Source organism: Bos indicus x Bos taurus, chromosome 11, assembly GCF_003369695.1.
Source record: "Bos indicus x Bos taurus breed Angus x Brahman F1 hybrid chromosome 11, Bos_hybrid_MaternalHap_v2.0, whole genome shotgun sequence".
Taxonomy (NCBI): Eukaryota; Metazoa; Chordata; class Mammalia; order Artiodactyla; family Bovidae; genus Bos; species Bos indicus x Bos taurus.
In genome coordinates this window covers 43,701,942-43,713,208 of record NC_040086.1, presented here as the reverse complement: position 1 = coordinate 43,713,208, position 11,267 = coordinate 43,701,942, and the positions used below count along the sequence as shown (strand labels likewise).

Genomic DNA, 11,267 nt, shown 5'->3' with positions numbered 1-11,267 from the left:
TCTTTTCAGCTCTTCGCATCAGGTGGCCAAAGTATTGGAGTTTCAGCTTCAACATCAATCCTTCCAATGAATTCCAATGAATATTCAGGACTGATTTACTTTAGCATGGACTGGTTGGATCTCCTTGTAGAGAAATATAGTGCACTTTCCCTAAGATAGTCAGGTCCTTGTGCAGCATGGGGCTCGGGTGGTTAGAGAAAAGACTTGACTATTTTGTCCCGTAGAAACTGCCATCTAGCCGTAGGCGGCCGCTTCCTTGTCGCACTGATCACTGGGAGTTGTAGTCTCAACAGAGAGCTCAAGCATGGCGGCCTCTATCGCAAGGGGCTGCCAGGCTGCAAAGGGTCTGGGCCCGAGCTTTCGATCCGCCAGGGCTCTACTCCCTGTGTCAGCCTCTGTCGCCAGCCGTAAGTGCAGCGGAGCTTGCTAGCCGGGGGCAGAAGGAGCTTCGGGTCAGGCTAGGGGAGAAGCGAGCCTGGAAGTCATGGGCGACCTCGGAGGAGCCTCTCGTGGGACCGGGAGTTGGGGGGAGAGTGCGAGGTTTCAGGGGCTCTGGGCTGCGGGAAGTAGTCTTGACCTCTGTGGTGTGCCCCTGCAGGGGTCCTGGCGGGGCCGGGCCGGCGGCAGATCACTGGACCTTCTGAGCCTGGCGTGTTCCAGCCACCGCCGAAACCGGTTATAGTGGACAAGCGCGGCCCCCAGCGCCGGGAAAGCAGGTGAGGCCACCCGACCTGGAAGCGATTCTTGCGTTTTGGGGTCTGTGCGTTCTCAAACCTATAGTTGGTTCCGAAGTCTGAAGCGGGTCTTATCCTAGGATCTGGAACTCCCAGGATAAGAGCTTGTGTGCAGAATTCATGAATCTGGGAAGCACACCGAGCTCAGGTTTGTCTTCCTGGCTCTCCCAAGCCAGCACTTTCTGCAGTCATACTAGATCAGAACTTCGAGTAGAGATTCCCCAGACTGGAAGCTCTTTGGCCTCTACCAAGAGTTTTTCTGTGAAGTACGTCGTATTTTACCTGTTGATGTTAAGGAACGGATCTTACTTCCCTAAGTGGAAATGGATTGGTCCAAACAGCCTGTTGTAGTTTCCCAACTTATCGTATTTTAGTGTCCCTGCAAAAGCGATACAGTGGTAGAAATTTCCGCTAATTTGTGCCTGAAATTTGCTCTTCAAAACAGTGTGCTTAAAATCCTGGTTAAGGGACTTCCAATGGCTAAGACTGGGTGCTCCCAATGTATAGGGCCTGGTTCGGATCCCTGGTCGGCGAACTAGATCCCACATGTGGCAACTGAAGTTCCACAGGCTGCAAGATGGAGTATCCCGCCTACAGCGATTAAGACCCAGCAGGGCCAAACAATTAATTAAAAATAAATATTTTCTAAAAACCTGGTACATTTAAGTGTACAGTGGTAACTTTGGAGTACATGTAAATTTAGATGATCTAGGATTTGCAGAAACTGTTTCTGTAAACTTGTATAACAACTTTATTAAAAAGCAAATATTAGGGGGGAAAACTGGTGTGATTTAAGCTATATGAAGGGCTCCGCTAGTAGCTCAGATGGTAAAGCATCTGCCTGCAATGCAGAAGATCCAGGTTCAATACCTCGGTTGGGAAGATCCCCTGGAGAAGGAAATGGCAACCCACTCCAGTATTCTTGCCTGGAGAATTCCATGGACAGAGGAGCTACTCATGGGCTACAGTCTATGAGGGTGGCAAAAAGTCAGACAGGACTGAGCGACCAACACCCACAGGCTATATGAAAGAGTTCTATATTGTCGATTGGATTATCTCTGTGTGTGTATTTGTGTTTAACATTTTATATATCCTGTGATTGTAAGTTGAAATAAACTTGAATTCATGGAACCGAGAGACTCAGAAAATATTTCTCTGTACTTTTTTTTAAGGTAGAAAAGGAATATTTCTCTTAAATGGCAACAATTAATATAATTCAGTTAAATGGGAATAACTACTTTGATAAATAATTTGACAAGATTTAGTATTTGAGGTTGTACCTTTCCACCCAGATAGTATACAATTTAAGGAAAGTCGTATGTACTGAGAGACGTGTAATATGTACAAGGAGACAAAAATGAACACAAAAGTAATGTTTGTAATAAAAATTTAGAAGTAGCCTAGATATCCTTCAGGAGGTGAATGGGCAAATACATTCATGTAATGCACTATTACACAGCAATGGAACATAAACTAGAGTTAACATGGATGAACTTCCCAAATACGATGTGTGAAAAAGCAACCTGCAGAAGAATTGACAAGTATTGTAGCATTTTATATTGCCCATACATTCATACATATGTAAAGTTTAAAGAAATGTATAGGGGAAATTCTTGACTTTCACAGAGCAATCAAATCTGGTTTTCCAAATAGTGGTACAAGCTGACATGTGTCTCCCGATGTGATAGAATACGAAGATCACATCATCACCTCGGTAATATTTTTACCAAAATGTTTAACCTCAGTCTAGGCATGTGGAAACAATAAACAAATGCAGAATCCAGCAGTGGTCTATAAGGCGATAGGCTTTGACTCTTCGAAGAAAAAAATCATTACAAATTGCGGATATGGGAAGAGTACTAGTTTGAGACAATAAAAACCAGATATAATGTGTGAAGCTTGATTATAGTTTGAAATGGGCAACAGAAGCTATAAAAGACCTTTTTCAGGACCAATTAGGCACATTTAAATATGAACTATGTTAGATTATACTATTGAATTAATGCTGAAGTTCTTAGGTGTCATAAAGGTATTGTGATAAATGTAAGAAAATTCTTATCTTAGTGGAAGCCTTCCAAAGTATTGAAGGACGAAATGCCTTACTATTTGACATTTTCAAATGGTTCAGGAAAAAATTATATATAAAGCAAATCTGGCAAAATGTTGGTAGTTGGTGAAATTACATGAAATATATATGAGTGTTCATTGTATTTCATTTTTTTGGTAAGTTTGAAGCATTTTAAAGTAGAAAATTGAGGAAAAGGAAGAAATTCTTAGGAATAATCATCACCAAATTAATTATCCCATAGTAATTAACTGTGGAGCTTCCCTGGTGACTCAGTGGTAAAGAATCCACCTGCCAATGCAGGAGACACAGTTTTGATACCTGGGTCAGGAAGATCCCCTGGAGAAGGAAATGGCAGATCTGGGTTCAATACCTCGGTTGGGAAGATCCCCTGGAGAAGGAAATGGCGACCCACTCCAGTATTCTTGCCTGGGAAATCCCATGGACAGAGGAGCCTGGTGGGCTACAAGTCCATGGGGTCACTGAAGAGTCAGACACAACTTAGCAACTAATGCACAACAACAACAAAATTAACTGTGGGGATAGGGAGGATACACTGGAGCTTCAACTGTATTGATAATTTATTTCTTGAGATGGGTGACAGGGACAGGTATGTTCATTGTAATGTCATTTATACTTTTCTATAGATTAAACATTTTATAATTAGTTTAAAATCAGCTTGAGAATAGGGAGATTATTTTTAAAGTTAGTTTGCAGTTGATGATTTATATGTTTATATCTTTTCCAACATAATTTACTGTAACATGTACAACTCAACATGAAGCCTATAGGTTATAGACTTTGGAATCTGACAGACATGCCTACATTTAATGATATATTTATAGCTAATTTAATAATAAATCTATTATTTACTGTCTCCAAGCTTCATTTTCTTCATCTGTGAAAAGGAGATGATGACACCAAAATCATGTTTAATAAAACTTAACACAATGCTTGGTGAGTACTCAGGAATTGTTAGCTGTTTTCATGAGAATTGACAACAATTATAGAAATAAGGTGGACTTTTTTTATTTAGAGAAGAAAGAATAAAACATGTCAGCATCCTAATCTTTTACTTTTTTTGGTAAAACAATGGTTTCTGTTTTAATGGTCTTTAAGTTTGCTTTTAATTTATTTTACTTTATATTTTTCATAGGTTCTTGAGTCCTGAATTCATTCCTCCAAGGGGAAGAACAAATCCTCTGAAATTTCAAATAGAAAGAAAAGATATGTTAGAAAGGAGAAAAATACTCCACATTCCAGAGTTCTACGTTGGTCAGTAAGAGCTGGATGCTTTTATCATTAGTGGTAGGAGGGTTAGTTTTCATGATACATGAAATTGTTTTTCAAACAGGTTTTGCCCATATGAGGTACTTATTTCTAATATTATATTAATATATTTTGGAAGTTTTGGAGTTATGTGGAAATACTATTGTTTGACTCTGCATCTCATGTAAAAGTTCACTTCTCCTTTGAATTTGTAGGAAGCATTCTTCGTGTTACTACTGCTGACCCATATGCCAATGGAAAAACCAGCCAGTTTCTGGGGATTTGCATCCAGAGATCGGGAAAAGGACTTGGAGCTACTTTTATCCTTAGGAATACTATTGAAGGACAAGGTAGGTTTCATTTCATTATTTTCATTTTCTGGAAAATGTTATCTCAGGAGTCTTTTCTGTTTTCTTCATTCTGGAATAAGACATCTGGAACCTGAAATTAAAAGAGAACTCTGAGGGATGACATGGAGCCTGTGGCCTAAAAACGTATGAGAACTGAGGTTGCTTCCAAAGGCTTCTTTTGTTACAGAGACAACAACCATTAGAAGTGGACTTTCCAAATCATAGCAACATCAAAATATGAGACAAGTGACTATAAAACAGTGTAGGGACATTTATTTTTGGACCAAATAACCCTTGAAAACATTAAGATAAACATAATAATGTCCTTATAAGTTACTTTCTCCTGAAATGAATGGCCCCCATTTTGCTTTATATTATAACAGTCACCACAATTAATAAGAACTGGAGGAATTTTTTCTAAGGCAAAATTATATTTGCTATGCCAATAAGATAGGGGAATGTGTGGTAAAATTCTAGAAAAATTATGAATCAAAATGGCAGGAACATGGATGGACTTGGAGAATATTGAAAGTGTGAAAGTGTTAATCCCTCAGTCTTGTCTCACTCTTTGTGACCCCCTGGACTGCAGCCCTCCAAGCTCCTCTGTCCATGGAATTCTCCAGGCCAGAAGATTGAAGTGGGTTGCCATTTTCTCCTCCAAAGAATCTTCCCAACCCAGGAATTGAACCCGGGTCTCCTGCCTTGCAGGCAGATTCTTTATTGTCTGAACCATCAGGGAAGTCCTATTTCACTAAGTGAAATAAGTCAGAGAAGGACAAGTTATCATTTCTATGTGAAATCTAAAAACTACAGCTAGTGAATATAACAAAAAAGAAGCAAACTCACAGATACAGAGAACAAACCAGTGGTAGCTAGTGGGGAGAGAAAAGGGGGAGGGGCAATATAGGGGTGGCAGATTTAAGAAGTAGAAACTACTGTGTATAAAATAAGCTACAAGATACGTTGTACAACACAGAAAGTGTGGTTGATATTGTACTGGTTTGAGCAAACTCCGGGAAATGGTGAAGGACAGGGAAGCCTGGCATGCTGCAGTGCCTGGCCCACAAAGAGTCGGACACGACTTAGCAACTGAGCAACAACAGCAACTGTACCGTAAGTATAAATGGAGTGTAACTTTTAAAAATTGTGAATGACCTTATTATATACATATAACTTCCATAATGTTGTACAGCAACTATACTTCAATAAAATAAACATGAATAAAACTAAAAAAAATTTTTTTTAAAGAAATAAAAGGCCAAAAAAAAAAATGGTAAGAACAGTAAACTTTTCATACTTAAAGTTGTATGCTTCATGGTCCCCGGCAGTGAAGTACTATGTTGAAAGAAATTGAACATATGAAAATGGTTTATGTTTCCCTTATCCTATGGTGCTGTGCATGTAGGATCTCAGCAGAAATGATCACAGAAACTTGTGCCTCTAATCACGTTGTGTACTTGGAGAAATCTTATCATAGAAAGACACGAACAAAGGTGAGATAGACCTCAGTAGATTTTTTTTTTTAATTGCAATAATAGTTTCTATCTCCCAGTAGTTTGTTGTTCAGTCGCTAAGTCGTGTCTGCCTCTTTGCGACCCCATGGACTGCGGCATGCCAGGCTTCCCTGTCCCTCACTATCTCTGGGAGTTTACTCAAACTCATGTCCATGAGTCAGTGATGCCATCCAACCATCTGTCTCTGGCACCCGCTTCTGCCCTCAATCTTTCCCAGCATCAGGGTCTTTTTCAGTGAGTCAGCTCTTCCCATCAGGTGGCCAAAATATGGGAGTTTCAGATTCAGCATCAGTCCTTCCAATGAATATACAGGGTTGATTTCCTTTAGGATTGACTGGTTTGATCTCTTTGCTGTCCAAGGGACTTTCAAGAGTCTTCTCCAGCACCACAGTCTGAAAGCATCAATTCTTCAGCGCTCAGCCTTCTTTGTGGTCCAACTCACACATCCGTACATGACTACTGGAAAAACCATAGCTTTTACTCTATGGACCTTTGCCAGCAAAGTGCTATCTCTGCTTTTTATAGGCTTTCTAGATTTGTCATAGCTTTCCTTCCAAGGAGCAAGCATCTAACTTCATGACTGCAGTCACTGTCCACGGTGATTTTGGAGCCCAAGAAAATGAAATCTGCCACTGTTTCCATTTTTTCCCCATCTATTTATCATGAAGTGATGAGACTGGTCACCATGATCTTAATTGTTTGAATGTTGAGGTGTTTTTTTTTTTTTTTTTTTCAATTTATTTTATTCATTTGGCTGCACTGGGTCTTAGTTGTGGCATGTGGAATCTAGCTCCCTGACCAGGGATCAAACTGGGGCCCTCTTCTTTGGGAGTTCAGTCTTAGCCACTGGACCACCAGGCATGCATGCTGAGTAGCTTCAGTCATGTCTTTGCAACCCTATGAACTGTAGCCCATTAGGCTCCTCTGTCCATGGGATTCTCCAGGCAAGAATACTGGAGTGGGTTGCTGTGCCCCCCATCCAAAGGATCTTCCCAACCCAGGGATCAAACCTGGGTCTCCTGCATTGCAGGCAGATTATTTACCACTGAGCCACGTGGGAAGCCCTCCTGGACCACCAGGGAAGTCCCAAATGCTGAGTTTGAAGTCAGCTATTTCACTCTCCTCTTTCATTCTCAAGAGGCTCTTTAGTTCCTCTTCGATTTCTGCCATGAGGATGGTGTCATCTGCATATCTGAGGTTGTTGATATTTCTTCCAGCAGTCTTGATTCCAGCTTGTGTTTCATCCAGCCTGGCATTTTACATGATGTACTCTGCATATAAGTTAAATAAGCAGGATAACAATATACAGCTGTGACGTACTCCTTTCCTAATTTGGAACCAGTTCATTGTTCCATGTCTGGTTCTAACTGTTGCTTCTTAAACTGCATACAGGTTTCTTAGGAGGCAGGTCAGGTGGTCTGGTATTCCCATCTCTTTCAGAATTTTCCACAGTTTATTGTGATCCACACAATCAAAGGCTTTAGCATAGTCAGTGAAGCAGAAGTAGATGTTTTCCTGGGATTCTCTTGCTTTTTTCTATGATCCAGTGGATGTTGACAATTTAATCTCTGGTTCCTCTGCCTTTTCTAAATCCAGCTTGTACATCTGGAGGTTCTCGGTTCAGGTACTGTTGAAGCCTAGCTTGAAGGATTTTGAGCATTACCTTGCTAGCATGTGAAATGAGCATAGTTGTACAGTAGTTTGAACATCCTTTGGCACTGCCTTTCTTTGGAATTGGAATGAAAATTGCCCTTTTCCAGTCCTGTATCCATTGCTGAGTTTTCCAAATTTGCTGGCGTATTGAATGCAGCACTTTAACAGCAACATCTCTTAAGATTTGCAATAGCTCAGCTCGGGTTCCATCACCTCCACTAGCTTTGTTCATCATAATGCTTCCTAAGGCCCACTTGGCTTCACACTCCAGGATGTCAGGCTCGAGGTGAGTGACCACACCATCATGGTTATCTGGGTCATGAAGATCTTTTTGTACAGTTATTCTGTGAATCCTTGCCACCTCTTCTTAATCTCTTCTGCTTCCGTCACGGTCCTTGCCATTTCTGTCCTTTGTTGTGCCTGTTTTTGTATGAAATGTTTCCCCGGCACCCTAGTCGTTCCCATCCTATTGTTTTCGTCTATTTCTTTGCGACGTTCACTTAAGAAGGCTTTGTTATCTCTCCTTGCTATTCCGTGGAACTCTGCACTGAGTTCCCTTTCTGTTTTGCCTTTTGCTTCTCTTCTTTTCTCAAATATTTGTAAAGCCTGGTCAGACAACCATTTTGTCTTTTTTATTTCTTTGGGATAGTTTTGGTCACTACCTCCATCCATAGTTTTTCAGGCGCTCTGTCCATCAGATCTACCTCCCTGGGTTGTGGTCAGTTAATTTTCATGTTGTATGTGAAGCACTTGACACAGAATTCTCAAAAGTATTAGCTCTGTCTTGCCATTTTCTACCATTAACATTTTGACTGTGACCTGCTTGTACCTTCCACATTGATACTTCCTACTTTGATGATTCTTCCTAGTCCCTTGGCTTTAAATACCATTCATGTGGTATTAATTCCCGGATTTATGTTGATGACTGACCCTTTCCTTATTCCAGATACTCACATACCTGTTTGACATCTCCATTTGGGTATCTTGTTAAAGCAAGTTCAAAACAGAACTCCATTCCCTTCATAATGTGTTCTTTTCACAGGTTTGTTTTTTGTTTTTTCTTTTCTATTTCCATAAGTTGTATTACTCCGTACCCATTTACTTAAACCCAAAACTTAGGAGCTTTTTTAGTTATCCATTTTCACACATCCAGTCAGCAAGTGTTCATGGCTTAATCCCCAGAAGCTTTATCCCAGCTGTGTCTGTGTCTCCACCCCCGTTGCTACCACTCTTGTCCTTGCCACCATCATCTCCTGCCCGCAGCTGTGCACTATCCTTGGCTTACCTCCCTGATCCACCAAGTTACTATACTTTAGCCAAATGGACCTTTTTCTGGTTTTTCCAACATGGTAGGTTTGTTAAGAGCCCAGAGCCTTTGTATTTGCTGTTCTTCTGCCTGGAGCATTCTTGGCCCTTTGTAGTATCAGTTGAAATGCTATCTTTTCAAAGAAACTTTTCCTGACGATACTATTTAAAGTTGCTCCTGGGAATTCCCTGGTGGTCCAGTGGTTAGTACTTGATGCTTTGCTGTCAATCCCTGGTAGGGAACTAAGATCCCACATGCTGCATGGTTCAGGATAAATAAAGTTGCCCCTTTCTCAGTCACAATATAATCCCTGTATTGTGTTCACTATATGAAATTACCTGCTGGTTTTTTTATTTATTGTTTGCCATCATCTACCGACTCAATGGACATGGGTTTGGGTAGACTCTGGCAGTTGGTGATGGATAGGGAGGCCTGGTGTGCTGTGGTTCATGGGGTCGCAAAGAGTCGGACATGACTGAGCAGTGACTGAACTGAACTAGAACATAAGCTTTATGAGAAGAGAAGGGTTTTGCCTATTTTGATTTTGCTGTAGGCACGGCTCCTAAATCAGTGCCTATAACAGAATAGATGTAGAGTGAAACTTGATTAAATCCTGGTATTAACACTAGATGTTAATGTTGATCCTATGTTTTACTATCTATATTTCTCTTGGGTCAGAATACACACTTCCCTTTAAATGTTCCTCATACAGATTATATATATTAACCTTTTATATCAGCATCTTGGAAACACTCAAAGCTGTTCCTCCCATAGAGGGCACAGAATATTTATAAACCTAGGCCATCTTACGAGGACTTCTTAATCAAAATTAGAACTTAAAAATTGTACTTACTCTTTTGAATCATTAATTCTGTTGCTTTAAATGTAGAAGATCCAGTTTTATTAAAGTAATTGGGAAATAAACAAGAATATGAGTGAAGAATTTATTCAAACTTCCAACTAATACTGCCAAAATCAAAGAGATAAATGGCTCATTATATTTATAGAAGACATTTTTCTTTAGACTTTATCATTCTAACTCAGGTTTTCTCATTTTTTTAATCTAGTGGATTTATTTCTATTTCTTTCAATAATCTTCATTTCAAAGGTTACAAATTTATATCACATTTCCTACATGCAAAAACCCTGAGCTAATTCCTTCATGAAATAGTCTTTATTGTAGTATGAGGTGTATGCAGGAATCTGAATTTAGATTGTAAGAATATGTTTTCTCTTTTTAGGTGTTGAGATTTGCTTTGAACTTTATAATCCTCGAATCCAGGAGATCCAAGTTGTCAAATTAGAGAAACGGCTCGACGATAGTTTGCTGTACTTGCGAGATGCCCTTCCTGAATACAGCACTTTTGATATGAACATGAAGCCAGTAGCACAAGAACCTAGCCGAGAAGTTCCTATTAATCAGGTATAAGTTGTACATTTGGAACTGGAAGTTCAAGAATAACTTTTCTTGGCAATTATCAGCCTAATTTGTTCCTTTTCTTATATCTTCCTTAGCTAAAAGTAAAAATGAAGCCAAAACCCTGGTCCAAACGCTGGGAACGTCCAAAATTTAATGTTAAAGGGATCAGATTTGACCTTTGTTTAACTGAAGAGCAAATGAAAGCAGCCCAGAAATGGAGTCAGCCATGGCTTGAGTTTGATATGATGAGGGAATATGACACATCAAAGATTGAAGCTGCAATATGGAATGAAATTGAAGCATCAAAAAGTTCCTGATCTGAGAATGCATTTGGTTACTGGCAGAGGATATACTGACTCTCAGAGGATTTATTTAGAAACCAATTTAATCTCATATATAAAGACATAGTCATTAAATCAATTAAGCGTTCTTTTATGAATTTTATTTAAAAAATCATCACACCCATTTATTATTTTAAAAAGAAAAATGTGCATGCCAAGTGGTCTGATGTCCATTCTTTTAATGGAGGCAAAGCTATAATAGCATCAAACTGTTACTGGAATGCTCTTCATTGAGCTTGGGATCTGAACAAGGAAGTCAGTAGGATGATTTTTTGAATTTGTGAAATAAATTATAAATACAAAAAAGTATATGATTGAAAGAGTAATAATAAAATAAGCATTATATACCCACCACCAGATTAAAAAGTAAAACATTTGTAATATCAAAGGAGGTTAGGAAATAGAGCATTTAGTAGAATCTAAGAAGACTTGTGTGTCTGTAATTGCATCCGTCCCCTCTCCCACATGTAGGCAGTATCCCAACTTTGTGTTAATCATTCCCTTGCATTTCTTTTAGTTTATTACATAACGTACATTCTTAAACAGTACATTTACTTTTGAAAAATCTGTTTGCAGGTGTAAAGGACAAGATTGCCTTTTTTGTTGTGCTGGGTG

At 39.6% G+C, this 11,267-nt stretch overlaps 1 protein-coding gene across 1 annotated transcript; it reads left to right on the top strand.

Moving 5' to 3' along the window:
* Positions 1–271: 271 nt before the first annotated feature.
* Positions 272–10,961, top strand: MRPL19 (mitochondrial ribosomal protein L19). The gene is made up of 6 exons (XM_027555396.1): positions 272–407; positions 599–716; positions 3,956–4,074; positions 4,284–4,418; positions 10,133–10,314; positions 10,407–10,961. The coding sequence occupies exons 1-6, from the start codon at positions 305–307 to the stop codon at positions 10,626–10,628; spliced, it is 879 nt and encodes a 292-aa protein (XP_027411197.1). The 5' UTR covers positions 272–304; the 3' UTR covers positions 10,629–10,961.
* The last annotated feature ends 306 nt before the right edge of the window (positions 10,962–11,267 follow it).